Genomic DNA, 25,156 nt, shown 5'->3' on the forward strand with positions numbered 1-25,156 from the left:
CAGCGGCGACCGCGTTAATAAATATTAGATTAAACGCTTTATCGACCGTAACCCGGACTTAAAAATTAAAATAAATCGTTGGTACGATTATTAAAGAGTTTTTTACGAGGATTTTAAAATTATTTCTGCTTGGTTTACGTTAGTCGCGAATATAAAGGCGAAATACGGGATCGTTAACGAAAATATTTAAAATTTTAACGAGACCGGCTTTATAATAAATATAATCGGGTTAATACTCGTTGTAATACGCGCCGAGCGGTGTAGAAAGGCGAAGTCGGTTTAGTTTAGTAATCGAGAATAGGCAACGGCGATTAAATATATTAATTCGTAGGGCTAGTATATTCCGCCGTTTTTAATCGTTTAAAGTTAATATTATCTCGTAAACTAGTCCCGCGAAACCGATTTATTAGGCGACTAAATAATTAAGCCGATTTTTAATAGTTAAACTAATAACGAAATAAACTTAAACTAAATTAAGCACTTCGATAAATATATTAAATCGTAAACGAAAAGTCGTTACCGCCTTTTAATTCTCGACGGCTACGAGAACTATATTTCGGCCGAATTCGAAATATACTATTAAGATAACGATATTATTACTATTAATATACCTCCCTATTTATTATATTTACTTTAATTTTTCGATATAATATTTTATTCGCTTTTAAAGCGTATTTATTCGAAAAATCGAGTTATTTATTAAGGCTTTTATAAATTATATTATTAAGCTCGAGTTCTTTATCGCCTTTAAAGCCGCGCATTTTATTATTTTTATAAAAGCTAATATTAAATTTAAATTTAGCGTATTTAGTTTAATACCTTATAACTTTAACGAAGTAATTAATAAATTAAATATACGTCTCCGGACGCTTATATTTAACCTATCCTGTTTAGGGACGGCTAGTACTTATAACTTTTAAACGCTGTTTAACCCTTAATAAATAATTAAGCACTTTATTTATATTAAAAAAGGGTGTTTACCTATTAAGGAAGCTTTTTAACGCCGATTTTAAATGCGGTAAACTAAATAGTGAAGAGTATAATTAAAATAGCCTATAAAATAACCTTTATACGCGATAGGATATATATATTAAAAGAGGCTAATTTAGTACTTTTTAAGCGCCGGAGAGCTAAAAAGTCGCGAATTTAGCTTAAAAGAGCCCTTATTATTAAGGAATCTTAGCAGTTATAAGATAAGAAAGTAAAAAGGAAGCGTTTAGCGCCTAATAAAAATAAAAATAGGGGTTTATTAAAGCGGAAGGCGACCGGTAAAAGGCGCTATAGTATTTACGGCGAAATAAATTATAATGCGCGAATATATAAAAAGGATATAAATTAAGCGAAGAATCGAATAGCGAGTAGTTTTAATTAATTTTAAGCGTTATAATTAAATTAATTTATATAAAAAGGTCGAGAAGTAGAAAAGGTGCGTCGCTAAGTAATATACGTCGCGTAGTAATAAACCACGTTATTAAATTATTTATTAAAATATTAAATAAAAATATAAAATAATTAATTAAATATTATTACTTTTTAATTAACTAATTAATTATATTATTTAAATACATATAAAAATACTCTTTTATATATTAATATATAATATTTTAAGGTTTACCGTAATTATTATAATACCTATATATACACGCGTTTTATATATCGCTATTAGCAGGACGCGGGCACCTCCTTAACCTAAGCCCCACCGAGGACCGACTTTTAAACCCCCCCAGTATGTAGAGCACTGCTATTTTTAATTTAGCCCCTGACTTCTAGAAGGGCAGCTATCAGTCGCCAGCGCAACCGCACACAGCAAGCACGCAGAGCACACATAGTTGCATTGCACGCACACGAGGAATGTTTTTTCCGAACACGAAATCTCTCCGGAAGGAGCCTTGTGGAGGCCGACACACGTGTGCGAAGATCTCCTTCCAAGCGTTATGTTCCAGTGTATGTAGGACAGACAGCCTCCCATCGATCGAATAAGATTGAAGTGCCGATTGATGCGTCTCATGGAAGGGGGAGAATTTAGAAAAGCTGGCCGGGAAAAGCGAGGATCACCAAATACATGTACTCTAGAGAAAACGGTCTAGGGCGAGATCTAAAGTTTCAGGCTAGTCTGCTCCCGGTTTAATAAGGCTCGACGGGTCAATGTGAGCCTTTGTGAGGGGGGGGTCTCGGGGGATAGCCAGCTTGGCTACTGGCAACGACGCCAGACCACTCTGCCACTCGGCCAGTCATAGCCAGCAGCCAGGCGATTCGGGCTGGCTCTAGCGAAAAGGGGGGATAGTGTTGCCGGGCTAGAGATGGAGCTGGGACGAATTATGCGGCTAGGCGGCTGCTGGTATCATTGCTGGCTGGCTTTGCGTTTGCGAGCTTGCTTCTTTGCTTTGTTGCCTTGGTGCGCATTGTGGCTGTATCTCGACTTTCAGGTGGATTTGGATGGGTCGGGTTGAGTACAGCCGTCTGGCACGGTCTGTGTGCGTAGCCACTATTTTCTCACGCCCGGGATGGATTCGCGTCTGGTCTGGTCTGGTCCTGTCCTGGATCCTGGATTTTATGTAATGTACATTGCACTCACTTTACATTGATTGATTGATTGATGCATCCTCCACGGCTTTTTCCTATGCAGATGGATGCCATAATAATAGTAGTCACCACACCCTGACTCGCCCAGGTTTGCTGTATGTCTCTGCCTCGAGCACATGTCCCCAACCACGACCCCTCCAGCACCAGGACCTGCCCAAGCCGGTTTGTCAACTGTGCTGCCCGTGATGCCGGTCATGCGCCTATGGGGAGGGATCGGGTTTGGGATGACAGCTCTGACGTAGGGGATACTTTAAATCACGGTTTCGAGGTAACCTTTGGGCCAAGTGATTGGAATTATATCAGGGAACGGGTTCTGGAACGAGCAACGTGCATGGTCACAGTGTGGGTGTCCACGGCAATTGCGAGATCTCAGGTACAGCGGTGGCAGAGGTTGGCAGAGGCGGCCTCTTGACTGCCACCAGCTGTACTTTGCAGAGGCCCGGCGACAGTGCCGACGGGGGCCAATTATACTGTGGCTCCGCCGGCACCGCAGCGTGTATGCGTGTATGCAAGTTTTAGTTCCCCCTTCTCCTATCCATGCGATGCGCCGCGTCGCCAACGCATGTTGTGTGTTGCTGCGGCGTGTTAGCGACTGGGCACTCCTGCATCCCTCAGTGTCGACCGACTACTGCTAGACGCCCCCGTCACTCGATGAAGCGTAGGTAGTGAATACAATCAGGAGGAACAGTAAAAGATGGCAGGGCGAAGTATGTACATAGAGGCTGGCTAGCGAAGACCCAGGTGCTCGCGAACAGAACATCACCTACCGATTGATCAGAGGGATTCAATCAGCCAGTTCTTCTCTCGTAACCCGCTCCAGGTAGGCTTGACTGCTCGACTTGGCGGTGGGCAAGTAGCTTGTTGTTTTTCTCCCGTTGTTGTCCACCTCAATGCCCCCCCTGCTCCAAAAAACCAAGGCGCCCTGTTCACCCCATAGCATAGCTGAAGAGAGAGAGGTTGAGGTCTCCGTTCTATTCTGCAGGAGGGTACCCCGTTAGTCCCAAAAAGTGCTGGCCGTCCCAGACCAACCCTGAAAAAAATACGAAGCCGCCTGTCTCTTCACTTCTCCTGAACCCGAACGAGACACACGGGTCGACAAATCGTAATTCCCATCATCGAACCTTACTTTTGTCAAGCTTCATCCTCCCGCCCATCACCATCCATCCTCCCCTTGTGCATTGTTGTTGCATCTGCATTTGGGCCCCTTCGTCCCATCTAGCGCCTGTTGTCTGCCTGGCTTCCTTTGATTAGCCTGCCTTGATTTGTAGCCTCTGCTGCTGCAAACAGGCCACAATCGCTTGAAGGCCTGCAAGAAAAGAGCTCCTTTGTTCTTGCCAAATTTGCCGCAAGAGCCTGGCTTTCTACTTCTCAACCCTCGTTCGCCATTTCGTGCAACCGCAAGTTGACTGAGCACCGGCTTGACCACGCCCTGAAGCTCCGGTGACGCCTATTCTCGACACCCAACTCAGAACCTGTCGCTCGTTCCTTTTGCCTTATACAGGCTTCTGATTCCAGGCCACTGAGCCAGCTCTCCCATCGACATCATGGCGTACAATGGCCATCCAAACGATTTTGAGGGCCACAACCTGCAGGACATGCCTGCCAACAGCTCGGTAAGCCTCCAGAGACCCCTAGGGTTGAGGTGGAAGCGTAAAGCGTAAAGCACGAAACTAACGGGAAGCTATCTTCAACTACAGTATCACATCCCTCCCCAGGAAGTAGATGATGATGAGACCCAGCGGCATCTGCTCGGCAGCAATGCCCCCTATGCATATGACCAAGATCGACTTGGTGCCGGCACTCCCCAGTCCGCCCGGTCTCTGCCTACAGTCTTACCGAGTCCTACGCCCCTGGAGCCACCACCACACCGCAACCTCCGGTCTACAACACCGAGTACGCTGGCCAGGGAGGCTTCGCCACCGGGCAGCAGCTCGAAGACACGGGCTACGGCTACGGCAGGCCCGCATCCACCGTGAACGGCGAAGACGCCTGGGTACGTCGCCAGCAACCTGGTGGCAATGGCGGCGGCGGCGGCGGCGGTCTGGGCCGATCCAAGACCAGAAGGGTCAAGCTTGTTCAAGGTTCCGTCCTGAGTATCGACTACCCCGTTCCCAGTGCCATTCGCAATGCCGTTCAGCCTAAATACCGCGATGTCGAGGGCGGTACTGGAGAATTTGTCAACATGCGATACACCGCCGCTACTTGCGATCCCAACGACTTCACCCTGAAGAACGGCTACGATTTGCGCCCGCGAATGTATAACAGACATACCGAGTTGCTGATTGCTGTCACCTACTACAACGAAGACAAGGTGTTGTTCGCGCGAACAATGCACGGTGTCATGCAGAACATTCGCGACATCGTCAACCTGAAGAAGTCTACCTTCTGGAACAAGGGCGGTCCGGCCTGGCAGAAGATTGTCGTGTGTATAGTTTTCGACGGTATCGACAAGGCCGACAAGGACACCCTCGACGTCTTGGCCACTATTGGTGTCTACCAAGACGGTGTGGTCAAGAAGGACGTTAACGGCAAGGAGACCGTGGCTCACGTCTTCGAGTACACCACGCAGCTCTCGGTCACGCCTAACCAGCAGCTTATCCGACCCGTGGACGACAGCCCGCAGACGCTGCCGCCGGTCCAGATGATTTTCTGCTTGAAGCAGAAGAACACCAAGAAGATCAACTCGCATCGTTGGCTGTTCAATGCCTTCGGCCGAATCCTGAACCCCGAAGTCTGCATTCTGCTCGATGCTGGTACCAAGCCCGGCAACAAGTCGCTGCTTGCGCTTTGGGAGGGTTTCTACAACGACAAGGATCTCGGTGGTGCTTGCGGTGAAATCCACGCTATGCTGGGTAAGGGTGGCAAGAAGCTGATGAACCCGCTCGTCGCCGTCCAGAACTTCGAGTACAAGATCTCCAACATTCTGGACAAGCCCCTGGAAAGCTCTTTCGGCTACGTTAGTGTGTTGCCTGGTGCTTTCTCGGCCTATCGCTTCCGTGCTATTATGGGACGCCCGCTGGAGCAGTACTTCCACGGTGACCACACCCTCTCCAAGATTCTTGGTAAGAAGGGTATCGACGGCATGAACATTTTCAAGAAGAACATGTTCTTGGCCGAGGATCGTATCCTCTGTTTCGAGCTGGTCGCCAAGGCTGGTTCCAAGTGGCATTTGACGTACATCAAGGCTGCCAAGGGTGAGACAGATGTGCCCGAAGGTGCCCCTGAATTCATCAGTCAGCGTCGTCGATGGCTCAACGGTTCGTTCGCCGCCAGTTTGTACTCGCTGATGCATTTCGGTCGTATGTACAAGAGTGGCCACAACATCGTTCGCATGTTCTTCTTCCACGTCCAGCTTCTCTACAACATTGCCCAAGTCGCCTTCACCTGGTTCAGTTTGGCCTCCTACTACCTTACCACTACTGTCATCATGGATCTCGTCGGTACTCCTACTGCAGGAGGTCCTTCCAGTCAGTTGCATCATGGTTGGCCGTTCGGTGACCGCGCTACGCCCATCATCAACATGATCCTGCAATACCTGTACCTCGCTTTCGTTATCATGCAGTTCGTGCTGGCGCTGGGTAACCGTCCTAAGGGTTCCAAGTGGCAGTACATCTCGTCTTTCGCCCTCTTCGGTTTCATCCAGCTTTACATCCTCATCTTGTCCGGTTACCTTGTCGTCAACGCCTTCAGCAACTCGCAGGTCAACTTCGAAGATGATCTGAAACAGCTCTTGACCGGTCAGTCCCAGGTGGCCATTATCCTGCTCGCCTTGTTCGCCACCTTTGGTCTGTACTTTGTGGCCTCGTTCATGTACCTCGATCCTTGGCACATGTTCCACTCCTTCCCGGCTTACATGGTGCTCATGTCTACCTACATCAACATTCTCATGGTGTACGCGTTCAACAACTGGCACGATGTTTCTTGGGGTACCAAGGGTTCAGACAAAGCGGATGCACTTCCGTCAGCTCAAGTCGTCAAGACAGACAAGAACGAAGCTGCCATTGAAGAAGTCGATAGGCCCCAAGAGGATATTGACAGCCAGTTCGAGGCTACTGTCAAGCGTGCCCTTGCGCCTTTCATCGAGGTAGAAGAGGAGGAGGCTGGCGACATTGATGATTCCTACAAGGCTTTCAGAACCTCTCTGGTTCTGGCGTGGCTGTTCTCCAACGCCTTCCTTATTGTGGTCTTGACCAGCAACAGCTTCAACACTTTTGGAATCGGAGTAAGTAACGCCCTATCCCGGCACCTAGTGAATCTGATGCTAACATTTTACAGGGTACTACAACCAAGCGAACGGCAGCGTTCTTCCAGTTCTTGCTTATTTCCACCGCCATTCTGGCCGTTGTGCGTTTCATCGGCTGTGTCTGGTTCTTGGGTAAGACCGGTCTCATGTGCTGCTTCTCCAGGCGGTAAGCGAGGCCGTGTGCCAAGAAGTGTGTACGGCGGACTGAGCCAGGTCTGCCGGAACCAAGTTTGTATACAGGATTTCTTGTATTTGGGCTCCGGCGTCAGCAATGAGATTCTCCGCAAAGGACGGAGAGGAAAAGAAGAAGAAGAAGAAGAAGTTTGGCAGGGGGCATCCCCGATGACGACGACAACAAGAAGTTCTAAAAAGAGCCTGGATTGGCTGACCGAAACGATTGCTATTAATCATGGCGTTTTGATGTCTTGTCTTTTCTAGATACTTGGTATAATGAGATAAAACCCACATAGCTCTAGGCGTTGTATAATTTATGTAACTCGACAGATGACTTATGCTTTTACCTTTTTCATCCTTAGTTGCCTATTGTGTGTAGCTATATCCCGAGATCCCTATCTACCTCGTTGCAGGCTACGTTTTCGCTATTGTTAAACATCAGGGTCTCGCAAACGTACCTACATGTAGCATGTTTGAATGTTTCAGGATGACATAGATGTCTTACCATGCTATAGACAACCACCAATTAGTGATCTCTTTTCCTTTTGTGACACTGCGGCCTACCTTGGTAAAGTTTGGTGACTTCAGGGACCAACCGCAGCGTTACTGTAGGAGGGAGGTAAGCAAAGCGACAGCAGACGGACAAGGCTGTCGAGGCCAAGGTAGGAACCAACGTCGAATTGAAGTATTGGCGTCCCTTCCCTGCTAATGAGGTCAAGGTTGGTATTACCTAAGGCTAAAGCGCCCCTCCATTTGTGGTACCGCCTGGCGGGCAAGGCTCGCTCTCTGCCTAATCGTTTTCTAGGTCAATGTTCTTATCGGGCGGATTCCCCTCCAACCTACTCCATCATCGCTACCTTACCACACGTACTACCGCACGCGATCATACAAGCTTGCATTCACTGTCTTTTCATCCCACGACCACCCGACTCGGATCAAAGCTTTGGTCATTTCTGGCAACTTTCGTCCCTTGAGGTTTAGATCGCTGGTTCAGATCGCTTGTCATCTTCCTTCATTCCTTTTCTTTCCGACCGCAACGCCTAGAGTCCGTGACCGACAAACGTCGTCACCGTTATAGCCGCCATCATGTTAAAAATATGGTCCATGGTGCGTTCGCCTCTTCCTTACATGCGCGCCCGTAGCAACAGAAGCGGCAGAAGCTGACACCAACTACAGAAAAAGGAGCAGCAAAAGAAGGATAACGATGAAGCTGCTGCCGGGGGCAAGAAGAAGAAGGTTACCGCTGCGCAACTGCGAGTTCAAAAAGGTACGATGCGACGCCCAACACCAAACCCAACATTCGAACTTCACTTGGACTTGCGACAGAAACTAACAGTGCACTCTCTCCAGATCTGAACGAGCTCTCATTAGGCTCTACCATGACGACGGAATTCCCGGACCCCGACAACATTCTCGAGTTCATCCTGACTATCACGCCCGATGAGGGCCAGTACACCGGCGGCAAATTCACCTTTTCGTTCAACATGAGCCCAAGCTACCCACACGAGCCGCCCAAGGTGCGCTGCCAGCAGAAGATCTACCACCCCAATATCGATCTAGAGGGTAAGGTCTGCCTGAATATTCTGCGGGAGGACTGGAAGCCTGTCCTTAATCTGAACGCTGTAATTGTCGGCCTTCAGTTCCTCTTCTTGGAGCCCAACGCGTCGGACCCGCTGAACAAGGAGGCTGCGGACGATCTGCGCCAGAGCCGCGACAACTTTAGGCGAAACGTCAAGAACTCCATGGCCGGCGGCTCCATACGCGGAGTACAATACGACAGGGTGCTCCTTAAGTAGAGCGAATCGGGCACTTCCTCTCCGACGGAACAGACTCGCATCCCCCGCCGGAACCGAATACGCCCACTCCGACAGAGCCAGCGGTGCAGTCTGGTCTGTGTAGCAGACCATGGAATATCTTGTGCTGCGTTCAGATGTGGCATTGATTCCAGACCTCTGCCGGGGGGCATCTATTCCCGTACGAGGCGTTCCTGTTTAGCGGCATTTGCTTTTACATTTTTTGGGGGGGAGCTTGGGGGTTTGGAGTCGTGGGAGGCTCCTACAAGATTTGCTGCTTTTCCCGAGTTACTTGATCCGGGCTGTTTCCAAGCATAGCATCAGGGCAGCACTATAGACACAGGATGGCAGAATATAAAAACTTTACGCGACACTTGCATTCGATAGCGATGCTTGCTTTTGAGTTTCGCCGATGCAACGGCAATGTAGTTGACACGGATACGTTCTTGTTCTGGTTTGGTATGTATGTGACGAGACGAGAAGGTATTGCCTCGAACGATGGAGGAGGCCTACAAGGAAACGTCGTCATCCTATATCTGCTTCAGCCGATTCGGCGCATATGTGTGGATGCATAATAATTGGACCTTGGATGCCAGCTCCGAATCCAGGCGGTCCGAGAAGGAGTCACGGTCTCCCACTATCGAATCCAGCTACACGGGAGATGCCTGGCCCTCCGATAACCGTTCCCAAGAAGCAAGCATGTCGCCCATGTCGCAATTACTTGTGGGCAGGGGTCCAGCAGGCCGACGGGCAGTGTGATAGAGTGTGCAGCTGGACTGCGCAGGGTTGTGGATGGAGACGATCAGTACTTTTAGCGGTGACTCTGGCGCACTCTGCCCTCTGTTACTGCGCTGTTGCCAGTGCATCCCAGGCATCCCAGCAGGTCGAGCCTGCGCAGAGCCACCCCCAGCCAATTGGAATTGCCCCTATTGGCCCTGGCTGTACCCCAGGAAGGCCACTGGCCACTTGCGACCCAGCGCCGGGCCCCGCTTGTTTACACCCAGCTGTCGCCGAAATCGCTGTCAAGTGCCCTGCTAGCCCGCGTCTCCAAAAAAATTGTATGTTGCGAAAGCGCTGCAGCTCGACCTTTGCCTTCATCCATCCTCCCAGTAGTTAAATCCCGTGGGAACCTGGAATCTTGATCTTTTTCCCCTTCCCCCAATTCCTTAATCTTCTCTAGAAGCAAGAAACGAGCCTCTCCCCTCAATTCTTCTCTACCCCCGTCACAATGGCCTCCAGAAGCTTCACCAAGGCCCTGCGCTCGCCTCTGGCCCGCCAACTGGCCTCGCCCGCCGTTCAGCGCCGCACGTTCGTGGCTGCCGCTGGTGCCGTTAGAGCCTCCGCCGTCAAGGCCGCTGCCCGTCCTGCTCTGGCTGGCGCTGCCCAGCAGACTCGTGGTGTCAAGACCATCGACTTTGCTGGCACAAAGGAGGAGGTCTACGGTAAGCTCTTCCCCGCAGTGTGGACACGATCCGCAAATTTGCCTCAGTTTTGATGAGCTAACCAAGACGTCACATCACAGAGCGTGCCGACTGGCCCAAGGAGAAGCTCTTGGTAAGCCATCTCCCTGCTTTCTCAATGCCTCCCCAAAGGCTTTTTCGTGCTCGTAGAGCTATCTGACATGACCAATGGCTAACCCCCGCCGCAGGAGTACTTCAAGGACGACACCCTCGCCCTCATCGGCTACGGCTCGCAGGGTCACGGCCAGGGGCTCAACCTCCGCGACAACGGTCTCAACGTCATCGTCGGTGTCCGAAAGAACGGACAGTCCTGGAAGGATGCTGTGCAAGACGGCTGGGTCCCCGGCAAGAACCTGTTCGAGGTCGACGAGGCCATCACCCGCGGCTCCATCGTCATGAACCTCCTCAGTGACGCCGCCCAGAGCGAGACCTGGCCCGCCATCAAGCCCCAGCTGACCAAGGGCAAGACCCTCTACTTCTCCCACGGCTTCTCCCCCGTCTTCAAGGACGTCACCAACGTCGATGTCCCCAAGGACGTCGATGTCATCCTCGTCGCCCCCAAGGGCTCCGGCCGCACCGTCCGCTCCCTCTTCCGCGAGGGCCGTGGTATCAACTCCTCTTTCGCCGTCTACCAAGACGTCACTGGCAAGGCCGAGGAGAAGGCCATTGCCATGGGTGTCGCCGTCGGTTCCGGCTACCTCTACAAGACCACCTTCGAGAAGGAGGTCTACTCTGACCTGTACGGTGAGCGTGGTTGCCTGATGGGTGGTATCCACGGTATGTTCCTCGCTCAGTACGAGGTTCTCCGTGAGCGTGGCCACAGCCCCAGCGAGGCCTTCAACGAGACCGTCGAGGAGGCTACCCAGAGCTTGTACCCCCTCATCGGTGCCAACGGCATGGACTGGATGTACGAGGCCTGCTCTACCACCGCCCGCCGTGGTGCCATCGACTGGACTCCCCGCTTCAAGTCTGCCCTGAAGCCCGTCTTCAACCAGCTGTACGACGCTGTCCACGACGGTACCGAGACCAAGCGATCCCTCGAGTACAACAGCCAGAAGGACTACCGCCAGAAGTTCGAGGCTGAGATGGAGGAGATCCGCAACATGGAGATCTGGAAGGCCGGCAAGGCTGTCCGGTAAGTCTATACACTCCTCACCTTTGTCGAACATTTACTCCTAGACACAGCATGCTGACTCATATTTCTACTACAGATCTCTGCGCCCCGAGAACCAGAAATAAATGCGACTTGACATTCACGCATTCACATAGGGAGACACGACGGTACTGAAAAATGGGCTGAGATAATATTCCCCGGGAAAGAAAGCTTTTGTACTTATATTCAGGATTCCCAAAAAGGAGCTTTTAGAGGATCTTGGGAATATGGATCCCAAAAAGGTATCGCCGGCATTACGGCGTGGGAGTGTTTTCACAATATAGCGATCTTTCTTTTCTTCTCAATGGCCATTGCGACTTGACTCGGTGATTTATTAATGTTGTACGATTCGTGCGGCTATCTCTCCGTTATCGGCCGATAAGCACGGTAAGCCCCGTTCTAGTTATGACCGCATTCAATTACCAACATCGCCAACCCATGTGTGAAACAATGTAGTCCTCAGTATATAATTGTTGTCGGCTCGTCCCTCTTGCGGCACAGCATTTGATTTATTAACTGTTTCGATGGATACTATCGTTTATGCCTGACTCAAACTGCTTTCCATTCGGGGTAGAGTCGGCTTAGCGCCTTCACATCGGTTCCTCGGGTATTCTGAGACTGTATCTGTTAATATCCCTAGTCTAACGTCTTCTACCAATAAAACATACCTTCTCACAATAGCCCCTGGATTTTAGAGCTTGTCTCAGCAGAGGGCGACCATAGAAGTCAACCAATCAAAAGCGGAAAAGACATACAGACAGAGACATACCCCTTCCCCAAAAAGAATGGCCGACCCCGCGACCTCGCCGCCCCTCAACCGGGCCTCGGTGCAGGCGGCGCGCGAGCTGATCGCGCCGTACGTGCACCACACGCCGACGCTGACGAATCGGACGCTGACGGAGCTGGGGTCGACGGCGCGGACGCGGGAGGAGGTGCTGGCGCGGGGCGAGGGCCAGTGGGCCAAGATCGACCACCCGGCCAGCCCGAAGCTGCGGCTCTGGTTCAAGTGCGAGAACTTGCAGCGCGTGGGCGCGTTCAAGGCGCGCGGGGCGTTTCATGCGTTGGGGCGGTTGTTGGAGGAGGAGGGGGTTTGAGAGGGGGAGGGGGTGGTTACGCATTCTAGTGGTGAGTGAAACTGCATTTGGGGGTGTTTGGATATGATATCAGGGGTCAGGGAGGGGGCAACTTCGAGAGTGTCAAGATACTAAGTTCTTTCCACAGGCAACCATGCCCAGGCGCTGTCGCTCGCGGCCCGCACCCACAATGTCCCGGCCTACATCGTCATGCCGGAGATCTCAACACCGTCCAAGGTTGCGGCCACCAAGGGGTACGGCGCCAAGGTCATCTTTAGTGGGTCGACGTCCGTTGAGCGCGAGGCCGCTGCTGCGAAGGTCATTGAGGAGACTGGTGCCCGGCTCGTGCCGCCTTACGATCACCCGGATATCGTGTTGGGCCAGGGGACGCTGGGGCTGGAGTTGCAGGAGGACGCGGCGCGGATGATGGCGGAGCAGGGTCAAGGTCAGGACCAGGACCAGGAGGGCGGTCGGTGCAGCTTTGCTGCTCCCGTAACGAAGACTGACAATGCTACAGCCGGAAGGAAGAAGGTCGGCCTCGATGCCATCCTCGCCCCCTGCGGCGGCGGCGGCATGCTCTCGGGCGTCGCCCTCTCGTGCGAGGGGACCGGCATCCGCGTGTTCGGGTGCGAGCCGTGGTACCAAGGCGCCGACGACGCGAAGCGGGGCTACGAGTCCGGCGCGCGGGTCGAGGCCGTCTCGACGCTGACCGTGGCCGACGGGCTGCGGACGCCCCTGGGGAAAGTGCCGTGGCACGTCATCTACGAGCGGCGGCTGGTGAGCGGGTTCTACAGCGTGAGCGAGCGCGAGATCCGCGACGCGCTGCGGCTCGTGCTGGAGCGGCTCAAGATGGTCATAGAGCCGAGCGCCGCGGTGCCGCTCGCGGTGGCGCTGTATAACGAGGATTTCCGGGGGATGGTGGAGCGGGAGGCGGGGGAGGCGGGGTGGGATGTTGGGGTGGTGTTTAGTGGGGGGAATGTTAGTCTTGAGGCGCTGGGGAAGTTGTTTGCTAACGCGGAGGAGGGGAAGTAGTAGTGGTAGTATAGACGAGTGATTTCAGGGGTGGGAGATTGGGCAGACAGCTTTTACTATGAGGTATCAGCGTGCCCACTGTGTCCATGAGAGTAGCCAGATGCTCTGTACAACAGACAGGCCCATGAAATGTTTGCTTGAACTTCGCCTTGGCTTGGTAGACGTATCGTGAGCTGCGGGGCTTCGTATAGTCATAGAAGGATGGACGGAAACCCCTTAGTATCTTTTGCGGCTCTGTGAAGGCTACATGCTCTAGTTGGAATGGGAGCTTTCAATGCAAGGGCTCCAGGTACGAGTCAACAAGGGGGTAGCCGAGAGTATTGCAAGTCTTCCAATAACCGCGTGTAGCCCTGGTACAGCTATGGGAGGCAATGATATCAGTCGAGTCTGCTATCAGGAATGGTGAAGGGTGGCTAGTTCTGTGCGGTCTTGAACGGCTTAGCAAGGTAACAACATGGGCGAGGTGTATTTTGTAAAACGAAACCAAATATCGAAGGAGAGACGCCGAGCAGCAGCGATCATCTGTTGCATTCTGTTCCCTTGCATGCTAAGCGGGCGAATCAGGAGTAAGCTATAGTCAAACCATTGTATCGCTTCGCAGCCTTACGCAGCATCTCAAGACGTAAAATCTGGGCGGACGTATACTTCCGCTTCTCATCCAAGCATCGATGTTTCATCCCTAGCACCATCACGGCCTTGGACGTGTCCACCGTGTAGACATCCTCCAGCTAGCTGGGCCTGTGTTCCTCACGAGGATGGGCACGAGCGCCCGGATCGCGTCGACGGCGACCTGGGTCCTGCACGTTCTGCCTGACCTAGAAAGCGCTGCCCGCTGGCCTCGGGGACTTCGAGGGCGGAAACGTGGGCCGCGGCGAACCCGCTGCAGTCCAAAGGCGGCACCTCCTGGGCTCCCTCCTACCAGGTCTCACTTGAGGCACAGGAACTCGCTGAGGTGGCGAAGGTCATGACACCTTCGCCGTCACCCCCGCATAGTGGTCGAAGACCCAGGGCGATTTGATGGCCACGAGCTCAAAGTCCGGCTTGTTCGAAGCGGCCCAGTCCTACATGGCCCGCTCTGGGGCGCAGCTGAGCTCGTCGGCTGAGGCGGGGAACTGGTCCTGCCAATGCAGTTGCCGCTAGGATCGCAGCCCTTCCGGTCAATGCATTGAACCTGTCGGGAGGGAGCCCCTTGAAGTACGCCCTGGGCAAGCGCGGCTCTGTAAGTAAGCAGTCGTGTATGACAACCCTTTGGGGACATTCCCGAACGGAGAAAGGGGGTGTCCACCCGAACCACGGAAGTTCGCTTATCGCGAACCGGGGAATCGCTATGATGCGTAAGTGATAGCTCTGGCCCAGGGCGTACTTCAAGAGGTCCCTCCAGTATCGCACAGGGAGAAAGCCTGTCACGATTGACTATTCGTTCATATAGGTGCTCGGCATCATCAGCCTCTCCAACCATCCATCAGTGGTCATCGTTGCCTATGGTCATGTTAGGCCATGCAGGCATCGTTGGGCACCTTGCATAGATGGTGTGATTCCTCAATCTGTATCCTGGGTATCACGTTGGGTGAACTCGGGCCTTCCGGGCTCTGCTCAGCGACTGGAAACGTAAAGTCAGCCGTCTTGGCAGGCAAATCACACCAGAGAGAGGTTGGTTCGTAGCCACGACAAAATCGTACAATAGCGCAGTCTTCTTCGTATCGCCTATGAAATCAAAAATCAAGTAATGCATATATCGGAATGCCGAAATTGCAAATGGCTGCAGGCCAATTATCAAGTGCAGGTATTGGCCCTGAGCTGCTGTTGTTCGGTGGATGACGTTTCATCACCCTGGAAAACATACTTAGAAGTGAGTGCTATGCCGATGGAAAATAGATCAACGAATCGCTCGATTGCTTGACAAACAGATTTAGCAGAGACAGTTATGAACCATACACGAAGACCTTTTGCCAGCGTAGGTACGATACCTACCGAGGTACACTGAATGCATTCATCTTTTGAATCGTATATCAGATTTCGGAGCTGCCGCGAAGTTGTAACAATGTGCCGAGCACTTGTGTATCGTGACAACCCCTGAGCCTCTTGATATTAAAGAAAGGGGTTGTCGCATAAGTGAAGTGCCATGGCGATGCAGTCTTCTCAGAAGGATCTCCGACAGGAAGGGAATATTGAGACTTTGACTGGGTGGTTGTCCTTTTTTAGGTTGGACGCATGCAGCAGTAAGTTTGAATCTTCAGGTGTTGGTTGGGCTGACTCTGAGTTTGATTGCCACGACAGGAACAGGAGGAAGGAATGGGTGGATGGAGTCTGTCTGATCTCAGCTGACTGGAATTTAAGGCTGCGAGGATGATCGACGGCTAAGAAGAAAAATGGTCATTTCGCTGCTGGCAATGCGGAAAGTGGGATTGGCCAGTCCTGCCCGCGACGGAGACTGGGACAATTCCGGCAACTGGTGACTTGGGTCAAGGGTGGCATGACCGCCCACTTAGAGGGGTTCGCTCTACCTCGTGTAAGTGGTTACAGTGGTTACAGTGGGAAAGACTTTGATTTTATCACGTTATGACCCAGAACCACACCGGGCAGGTTGCTGGTCTCTGACGGAGTTTGGCAATGGAACAAAGGAAATATTGAATAAATAGAAAAAAAGAAAAAACCCTGGCTTGTGATTAAGCTGGGGTGTGTGTGCCAAAGCACCAAAGTACGAGCCGCAGCCGTAATCTGACCCCAATTTCCCTGTTTTTATGCCGAAGCGATGCTCAGGTACCAGCGGCCTAAGCAGAATGTGTGCCGCCAAGCAACAGCAGCAGCTGTACGCAGCTACGGTTGGTTACACACTTTAGTGACTTGACTTTTTCCTGGGCCCTGCCCGCGCCCGAATTCTTTGAATCTTTCCCTTCGACAACACCATTTTGGTGAATTAGCAACAGCCACGACCAACCAACACCACTCTCGACGCGCAGCACTCACGCGCAAATGCAGGATAAACAACAGCCAGAGAACCCTCTCTTTTCTTCGTTTCTCTCCTGGAGCCAGATGCGCCTTTCACAACAAAAGCGAATCCACGGCTTCCTCTTTGAACCTCGCGCCGACGCTGAACGCCGACGAGGCACTCACCTACCTTGAATCGGGGTAGGCTGAAGTGCTTCTTGCTTCTATAGAGCGATAGAAATATAGACGTCATTTCTACCACATTTACCTCCCACCATATAGACGGTCCCCGTCGCGACGCCCTCCATTAGCGCACTCCCCCCGCCAAAATGTCCAACATGTACCCGTCCGCCGCGCCTGCGCTTACCACCGTCCGCGGCTTTGGCCACACCCCATTGCAGTCCGGAGACGAGGACTCCGACAGCTGCAAGACGCCGCCACTGACTTCGCGCCGCACTCGCCCGCAACACATCGGCATTGATGACGTCGTCAGCGCAAACTGTTCTCCCGTCTTGCGCGGCCAGAACTCCCCCGCAGTCAGCGGGATTGCCAAGTTGCGCCTGCAGATGGACCCGCTGAGCCTCAACTGCGACTCGCCCTCCAGCACCATGACGCGCCTGAGCAGGACCAACAGCCACCAGAGCGTGCTCTACCGCAGCGACGACGACATTTCCGAAAACGGCTCGACGAGCTACGAGGTCCAGCTCGAGCACGATTTCGTGAGCGAGAGCGTGCGCGAGAAGCCCATGATTGGCGCCATCGAAGGTGGACTCGTCCAGCGTAAAATGCAAAACGACGATTTTGAGCCCCTGCGATGCCTGGGCAAGGGCACCTACGGCACGGTGCTGCTCGTGAAGCAACGCTCCACCGGCCGTCTGTACGCTCAGAAGCAGTTCAAGAAGGCGTCTGTCATAGTACACAAGAAGCTGGTCGAGCAGACCAAGACGGAGCGACAGATCCTCGAGTCGGTGAACCGACATCCATTCGTCGTGAAGCTCTTCTACGCCTTTCAGGACCACGAGAAGCTCTATCTCATTCTCGAGTATGGGCAGGGCGGTGAGCTCTTCACTCACCTCAACACCGAGAAGATGTTTCCCGAGCCGGTCGCCGCCTTCTACATGGCCGAGATGGCTTTGGCGCTGTCGCACTTGCACGATACGCTCGGGGTGGTGTACCGCGACTTGAAGCCTGAGAACTGTCTCCTGGATTCTCAAGGTCATCTTCTGCTGACAGACTTCGGACTGTCCAAGGTCGCGCTCGACGAGGACTCTGGATGTAAGTCCATCTTGGGGACGGTGGAATACATGGCCCCGGAAGTCGTGCAGGGACAGAAGTACGGCAAGGCGGTGGACTGGTGGTCGTTTGGTGCGCTGGGTTTCGATCTGATGACGGGCAACCCTCCTTTCCGTGGTGGAAACCACGCGAAGATCCAGCAGAACATCGTCAAGCAGAAGCTGGTCCTACCTTACTTCCTCAGCCCCGATGCCAAGGATCTGCTCACGCGTCTGCTGAGGAAGGACCCCGCCAAACGATTTGGCAGCAACATGCCCAAGGACCTTCTTGCCATGAAGAAGCACAGGTTCTTCCGCACGATCGACTGGAAGAAGCTTGCCGCCAGAGAGGTCGAGCCGCCGATCCAGCCCATGATCACAGACCCCGAGCTCGCGGAGAACTTCGCGCCCGAGTTCACCGAGTTGTCGCTCAGCCCCGTGATTACGGCCAAGGATCCCTGGGCCTCGATGGCAACCAAGGACGACAAGGATGACCCCTTTGGCGGGTTCAGCTTTGTGGCACCAAACAGTCTTCTGGAGAGCAATGGCTTCGCAATGATGGCGGAGGCATAATGGACCGGGATCCTACCACGTGTGTATTTGCTAGCGGCCGAGGCCTAGATACGAGCTTAGCGAGACAGAATCTCGCGGGATGAGATGACCAAGCGGGTGTAGACGGGAGATGGGGACAGATGGGCGCAACATAGCTACGGGTGCCTACTTGCACAGCCTGCCGCTTCTCGGGAGGTTATGACGCAAGGTGTGCGCGTCGTTTTAGAGAAAAGCGACAGAGATTGGTCGCAGGCGGGAGGAGAGGCAGAGCCGACTCAGCCGAGTCCTTGGGATATAGAATGAGGTGCTACAGGAGTTCTTGTTTGGTGGGAGGCCTCAGCTTCTTGGCTGTTTGGCAGGGCATTGCGTTTCTTTCTTTCCTTTCTTCCTAGGATATGTAGTGATAGACTGCGCAGATGTGCATGTTTTCCGCTTGATACGGCCTTCATCATCAAACAGTGCCCCCCCGCCCCCAGAGCCCCCAGAGCCCCCAGAAACCCCCCACTCGTGTGCCAGCTTCTTAGCTCGTTTGCTCGCTTGTTAGTGCCGAAGGGTCGGGTGGCAGTGTTGTGTGGTAGGGCAACCCCGTCCGCACCATTTCGAATCCAGCCGGTCGGAGTGGTACCTCAAGGCGGTAGTTGGCGCAAGAAATAGACGACGCCCCCCTCCTCGCCGGGCCCCCCGCAGAACCCCAGGGCCTAGAACCACTGATTATGGTTTCCCGCTAGCTTGTTAATTAGCCAATTTCTTCCGTTTAGGTTAATTGGCATATTCGTATCAAGGTCAGGGCGGCACTTGGAGCCCAGGCCTACAAGTTCCAGCCCGCCAGGCACAAGCTTTTTGCTGAATCGGGCATCGAGAGGGGACTCAACATTACCCAATGCGGACAATGAGAAATGGAAGCCTGGCCATTGGGTCAGGCTGAATTCCACCACTTTATCTTGCACTGCCTCTGAAACACTCTTGCCGGCTTGTCCTAGGTTGATGTTGTTGTTGGTGTCTTCATCTATCTTGGCTATTTATTGATGGGGGTTCTGGTACTTATACAGACTACAGTACACAAGATACTGTCCTTATGTCGCAATGATAGATAGTAATAAAGGACTGGACGAATGACGACAGCATGCTGCCAGCCGGTTAGGGTGGTATTATTTGGCGGGTTTGGCATGTTTGAGATCTTGCTCTTCTTCCTATTCGGCTCCGACCTGCAGACTGCAATATCATCCATCATCCATCCCACTCATCTAATTGGAGAGGGGGGTGACAGTGAACGAAGGGAAGGGGGAAAAAGGGACCTGCCCAATCGGGTCACTTCGCTTGTCCGATTTGGCATCACACCAAGATCTTGACGTGTTGCATCACGGCTACGATTCTACGAAGAGGAGGATTACAAACCTTTGACTAACACGCCGGGCCACGTATGGTCCTGTCTAGTCTGTGTAATGGATGGCGCATTGCATCTGTCTGGCATACCTCTTTGTGATGGGTGTCGATATGCATTGCATGCATATGCCAACGACTCCTTTTGTGGTCTTCAACTCCCCAAAGAAAGACAGGTCTCGGTGACGTTGAAGGGAGGGCAAAGTGCCAAAAGATAACGTCGGCGCTCGGGAGAGATCTCGCTTTTCCGTCGATCGTCTGTGCAGAAAACCCTCAGACGTTCTGTACTACGATGTACACCAGCCAGCAACGATACTCTCCATCGACCACTTTGGCGGTTCTTCGGTCCCGTCGGCCATCCTGCTGATAGGTATGGTTCTGAGTCTGGAATCATCCGGATCCTACTTTGATGGGAGCTCCAGGAAGGTGCCATTTTCGCAGATATCCATGACGAAATTGCACCAACTAGAAGGAAGGAACTTGAGGTAGTCTGTAGAGTACAGGCAAGAACCCAATCTTATCGCATCCAACTTCGCCTGCTTCCTTCCTCCACCAACTCGGGCATTATCAAGTCGAGCCTAACGGGGCTTCATTGGCACCTTCCCGGACTTGTCTCTAGTGCACCCAACACAGTTACCATTGGTCTCCTGTCTGCCCTCGACGGGTCATTATTCATCGACAAGCGTCGGCGAAGCCAGTGCAGGTCGCGAAGTCATGGAACTTGCAAGCGATGAGTAACCGCCCATGCATGCGTGCACTTAAAGAGACATCAGCGTGCCGCCTGTTTTCCCGCTGTTGCAAGATACTCAGCCGTGCACCTCTTGTCAGTCATGTACCCAGCAATTGGGCCATTCCCCGACTTGCCTGCCATTGACTTCATCCCCATTCCTCTTGGCGTCTACTGTATTCTTAAGCGTCCCGCCAATCACCTGCCGATCCACTCTTGGGATCATATACTCATCTGGGGGAGGAGAATACAACCTCGCATCAATCTGGAGACTTCAGCACCGTGCAAGCGCACCTCGTCCCTCCGGACCCCTACAACCCCCAAACATGGATATCGTGCCAAATCAAACACGGCAAACTCTATTGACATGCCCTGTCGACGTAACCTCCACGAAAGATACCGCTGCGGCTACTACTTAGCCAACGTCAGGGCACGAGCCGAGACAGCTTTAGTCAGCAGGTAACAAGCCACCGCATGCGACTCGTTTACGTGGCCGGCCCATAACGCGCTTCGCGGGCTTCACGGACGTTACGGTGGCCGATCGTGCTAGTATCTAGGCAATAGGCTTGCTAATGTACAGTAGTAGTAGAGACGACGGATAAGATTTGGGGGATGATGCTATGATGCAATGCAATGCAATGCCATGCCACCTTGGCACGTGTCTCTGCATGTGTACTGCATCTTCGGTCTCTCGCCTGGCCTGCCTGCCGCCTACCTGTCTGATGTTGCCCATGCCTGTCTCAGTTGCCGATCTAAGCGCTTCGACTTGTCTACATACTCGAGTACGAAGCAGGTACCTCCTCCCACCCAAGTCCGTCCGCCGTGGCTGGGCCATGGGGATGGTTTTGTGCCGACCAAAAACAAAAGTCAATGGGCTTGGCATCGCTAATGGCTGTCATTCCTGGCGTGCTCCCGTATTAAATGCCCGGCCACATCCCCATCGGCATTGCCTTGCTTTCTCTCCCGACCTAATGTCTATAGTACGAATCTGTGATCACTAAGAAGCAGTAGTCCAACATGCTCTCTCTTCGACGATCCGCGGTCTTGTGTAAGTCATTATCTTTGTACACCCTCTTCATTATGCCTCCATGACTCGGCTACACACCCACTGGACCATAACAGCAACTTCACTTCACTTCTGCCTCCTGCGTTGCTGTTGTACTGATAACTAGCTAACCCTTTCCCGCAGCCGCGCTCGCCTCCTATGCCGCTCTCACCCACGCCGCCACGCAGCAGACGTGCCCGACGACCGACGTCTGCTTCGCCGTCGGCGTGCCTGAGGCGTCGGCCAGTTCCGGCTCGGGCAACATCTACTTCCAAATCTCTGGGCCGACGACATACTCGTGGATCGCCCTGGCCACGGGCACACGCATGGCCGACTCCAACATGTTCGTAATGTACCAGGACGGCCAGGGGAATGTGACCATCTCGTCACGCCAGGGCACCAACCACCAGATGCCCGTCGAAGACACGAGCAGCACCGCGGCCAAGCTGACGCTGCTCGCGGGTTCGGGCGTCGTGGATGGCGGCAAGACGATGCGCGCCAACGTGGCGTGCTCCAACTGCAACTCGTGGGCCAACGGTGGCTCCATGCAGCTGAGCTCCTCGTCCACGCCCTGGATCGCGGCGTGGAAGGCGGGCGACTCGCTCGCTACGACGGATAAGGACGCTTCTATCAGTCGTCATGACGACTACGGATCCTGGTCGTACGACCTGACGAAGGCGACCGTCGCGAGCGACTCGAACCCCTTCATCAACGAGCAGCAGGGTGGTGGCAGCGGCAACGGCAGCGGCAGTGGCTTCGGGCCTAACGGCGGCAGTGGAGTACCCGGCGGTAGTGGGCCCGGTGTTATTCCCTCGGGCGGCGGCTTCAGCAGCGCCCGCGACGAGATCACGAGGCTACAGCGGGCCCACGGCATCATCATGGCTCTTGTCTTTGTCGTTCTGTACCCCGTCGGCTCCATCCTCATGCCGCTTCTGGGTAACTGGATCGGCCACGCCGCATTCCAGTTCTTCAACTTTATCTTGATGTGGGCCGGGTTCGGTCTTGGATACGTGCTCTCTCAGAAGACTTTCATGGTACGTCGCGTTTTAGTATTCTCATGGCAAAGTATAAAAAGAGTAGACACTAACAACTATCTGCAACGACACAGGGCTTCCGCGAAACCCACACTGTCTTCGGCACTGTCATCGTCTGCCTTATGGTGCTGCAGCCGATCGGTGGCTACCTGCACCACATGCACTACGTCAAACACCAGCGCCGAGGCGCCGTCTCGCACGTGCATATCTGGTACGGCCGCGCCCTGATGATCCTCGGCGTCATCAACGGCGGCCTCGGCATCGAGCTCGTGCGCAACAACGGCGGCGGCGGCACGGGGCTCATCGTGGCGTACTCGGTCGTTGCGGGCGTCATCGGGCTGCTGTATATCGCGGTTAAGGGGTTCACGAGCTTCCGCAAGCGGCGCGGGGGTAGGCTCGAGGGGTCGGGGGCTTATCCTGTTAGGAGGAAGGAGATGAGCAATGCTTCTTGATCGGTTGGTCGATAGATTGCGAGGAATCAAGGGCGGGTGGTTGTAGTCTAGTACAGTATAGGGTGGTGTTGTATGTACATGTCATTTATACCAGACAGCGTTGAGGTGTGCGTGCGATTTGGGGCAGGTACCTGGAGTTCAGATTATCTATGCATATGTTTAGCTCGCTACGAATGATCAATGTTATGTTAGGACTTTCATGATTGATACTTGCTTCTTCTACCGTGCACTGAGGAACTGGCGGGGTTGATTTGGACGTGCCGTGCGGCTCATCAAGGATCGACCAGCCGGAATGATAGATAGCGCGATGCAAGCTAAAGTGCATGCCGCATATCTTACTAATCGGCTCCGGTACGTCCGGACGGCATCGTCCAGGCTACACGGTATGGGTAGTGGCATTTCGGAATGCCTGTCATGCTTGGTAGCTTGAACACCGACATCTCGGCCCCGAGATGTCGATATGAATCGCTCGTCCAAACACACTTCATGGGACAGGTCGGATAGGTAGATCGAAGTGATCATCATCGCCGGGTCGGTGGGCGGGTCAATCGGTGTATTCCGAGTTTCAAAAAGAAGAAGATAAACGCCGAGTTCCGTGGTGTTGGAAGCATGGATGGATATCTGACGATGGAAGGGGATGCTCGGCACCGACGGCCATCGAGGTATATAAAAACAAGTTCCCACGGGCGCTTCCTTCTGGGTAGAGTGATGCTCCAATCGCCGTGTTTTTCGTTTGTTTGGAAAGGCTCCCGGTTTCATAACATCAGCTCAAACGAAACGAGAGAAAAAGGTTGGAGACGTTTGCGCTTTCCCGGATGGGCGTCAGGGCATCGAGAATCAAGTGTTCCCTTTCGTTTGAACTTGGCGAGATATAGCACCAGACCTCGGTATCTCCATGATACTTTTCCTTCCCGAAACAACGGTATCGTCGTTTTGGTGGTGCACGGAGGGGCTGGCAAGGGGCTCCGCGGCCGTGGTCTTGGGGCTGTGGTGTCGCAACGGTACTGTTTGATCTGATCTGATCTGATCTAGTTTCCCTGATCGTGCTGAATCGAAACGACTCGGGCTTGGCCCTCATTGGGGTGGCATATATAAGCCGGTCGTTCGACAGTCGACGTTTCCTCCAACATACTTACATGTTTCCCTATCATTGTACATAATTTGATATCATTATCCGTGTGTTCCTGATATTATCATACATCTCATCAGAAGTAATCATTAGTAGCGGTTCCTTGGTTCAATCACCAACCCAACCTCTGGACCAGTTTCCCATCTCCCTAGAGCAAAAAGCATGCATCTACCATCGCTGTTCTCCCTCTTCGCCGTGGCGGTAGCCGTGGCCGTGGCCCAGAGCCAGAACCAGACGGCCAGTGGGCCGCAGATGTTCCCCGCTGGCGTCGAGTCCTGTGATAACGGAGGGTATGTCTTCCCTCTTCTTTCTTATGCCCCAAGCAGGTCTTGAAAATATATCAACGATGGAGCTAACGTTCTGCTCTCTTTGCAGGAGCGATGTTGCATGCCGCTGTGACGACGGTAAGTAGCTCTCCTGCCAAAGGGAATTTCGGCGTGGGGAGTGAACAGGAAGAGAGACCCAATAGATGGTGGATGATACGTCGTCCTCGATCCTGGTGTCAACTGTTCTCTGCTTTCGCGAGACGAAATTACGTGGCGGCCTGCTAACGGGCGGTGGCTGCATTCAGGCAACTGCTACATGCGTGGCGCCGATGAGGACTGCAACCTCCCTGTCGGCCAGTTGGTCAAGTGTGACGAGTTCTACGACATGTCGGACTAGAGTTGGGGTCTAAGGGTGTCGTTGTTCCCTGCTTCTGCGTTTGACCGGAAGATTGAGACGGTGGAAAGGTCGATGGCGGCTTCATAGGGGGAGCAGGGGAGCAGGGCACTGGGCACTGTCGGCGCTCGATGTCAGCAACTTCGTTCGTTGTATATACATGGAACTGATCTTCTGTACATGCCTGGTTGGCGCGTTGTATATATGTATGTTCCACTTGGTCCTCGATACTGCTGCTCTGTTGAAGTTTCTCTATCTCGTGTCGATGCCCGTGTAGACTGATAGGGACCACGACCTCCGTATCATGGATATTTCGTAGCAGGCGAGGGTCGTAAGCAAGGCAGGATGGTATTTTCTTTTTTTGGCGTATTTACCCAGATGTTGAACAAGACCCTCATGTGGTAGGAATGCGCCCCTGAGCCTTGGACCTTTAGACGAGACGGCGGGTATGCTGGAGCAATGGCGTT

General features: G+C 53.1%; 7 protein-coding genes across 7 annotated transcripts; all 7 read left to right on the forward strand.

Moving 5' to 3' along the window:
• Positions 1 to 4,127: 4,127 nt before the first annotated feature.
• Positions 4,128 to 6,996, forward strand: PG986_012547 (uncharacterized protein; the record flags this gene model as incomplete). Its single annotated transcript, XM_066848769.1, has 3 exons — positions 4,128 to 4,196; positions 4,424 to 6,805; positions 6,859 to 6,996. 3 exons carry the CDS (start codon positions 4,128 to 4,130, stop codon positions 6,994 to 6,996), a joined length of 2,589 nt encoding a protein of 862 aa, XP_066695465.1.
• Positions 6,997 to 8,086: 1,090 nt separating this feature from the next.
• Positions 8,087 to 8,796, forward strand: PG986_012548 (uncharacterized protein; the record flags this gene model as incomplete). Its single annotated transcript, XM_066848770.1, has 3 exons — positions 8,087 to 8,107; positions 8,177 to 8,267; positions 8,351 to 8,796. 3 exons carry the CDS (start codon positions 8,087 to 8,089, stop codon positions 8,794 to 8,796), a joined length of 558 nt encoding a protein of 185 aa, XP_066695466.1.
• Positions 8,797 to 10,021: 1,225 nt separating this feature from the next.
• PG986_012549 (ketol-acid reductoisomerase- mitochondrial) lies at positions 10,022 to 11,492 on the forward strand (the record flags this gene model as incomplete). Its single annotated transcript, XM_066848771.1, has 4 exons — positions 10,022 to 10,235; positions 10,316 to 10,347; positions 10,442 to 11,388; positions 11,465 to 11,492. The coding sequence occupies 4 exons, from the start codon at positions 10,022 to 10,024 to the stop codon at positions 11,490 to 11,492; spliced, it is 1,221 nt and encodes a 406-aa protein (XP_066695467.1).
• A 699-nt stretch (positions 11,493 to 12,191) lies between these two features.
• Positions 12,192 to 13,511, forward strand: PG986_012550 (IlvA- threonine dehydratase; the record flags this gene model as incomplete). Its single annotated transcript, XM_066848772.1, has 3 exons — positions 12,192 to 12,494; positions 12,642 to 12,948; positions 12,997 to 13,511. The coding sequence occupies 3 exons, from the start codon at positions 12,192 to 12,194 to the stop codon at positions 13,509 to 13,511; spliced, it is 1,125 nt and encodes a 374-aa protein (XP_066695468.1).
• Positions 13,512 to 16,768: 3,257 nt separating this feature from the next.
• PG986_012551 (serine/threonine-protein kinase psk1) lies at positions 16,769 to 18,283 on the forward strand (the record flags this gene model as incomplete). The annotated part of the gene is made up of 1 exon (XM_066848773.1): positions 16,769 to 18,283. One exon carries the CDS (start codon positions 16,769 to 16,771, stop codon positions 18,281 to 18,283), a length of 1,515 nt encoding a protein of 504 aa, XP_066695469.1.
• A 3,277-nt stretch (positions 18,284 to 21,560) lies between these two features.
• Positions 21,561 to 22,900, forward strand: PG986_012552 (uncharacterized protein; the record flags this gene model as incomplete). The annotated part of the gene is made up of 2 exons (XM_066848774.1): positions 21,561 to 22,448; positions 22,523 to 22,900. Coding segments are annotated over 2 exons (1,266 nt in total), but the record flags the coding sequence as incomplete, so codon positions are not given.
• A 1,291-nt stretch (positions 22,901 to 24,191) lies between these two features.
• Positions 24,192 to 24,692, forward strand: PG986_012553 (uncharacterized protein; the record flags this gene model as incomplete). Its single annotated transcript, XM_066848775.1, has 3 exons — positions 24,192 to 24,319; positions 24,405 to 24,433; positions 24,556 to 24,692. The coding sequence occupies 3 exons, from the start codon at positions 24,192 to 24,194 to the stop codon at positions 24,690 to 24,692; spliced, it is 294 nt and encodes a 97-aa protein (XP_066695471.1).
• Between the last annotated feature and the right edge of the window lie 464 nt (positions 24,693 to 25,156).

The sequence above is a fragment of the Apiospora aurea genome (assembly GCF_038362705.1).
Source record: "Apiospora aurea strain CBS 24483 chromosome Unknown utg000008l_segment0_segment0, whole genome shotgun sequence".
Classification (NCBI taxonomy): Eukaryota; Fungi; Ascomycota; class Sordariomycetes; order Amphisphaeriales; family Apiosporaceae; genus Apiospora; species Apiospora aurea.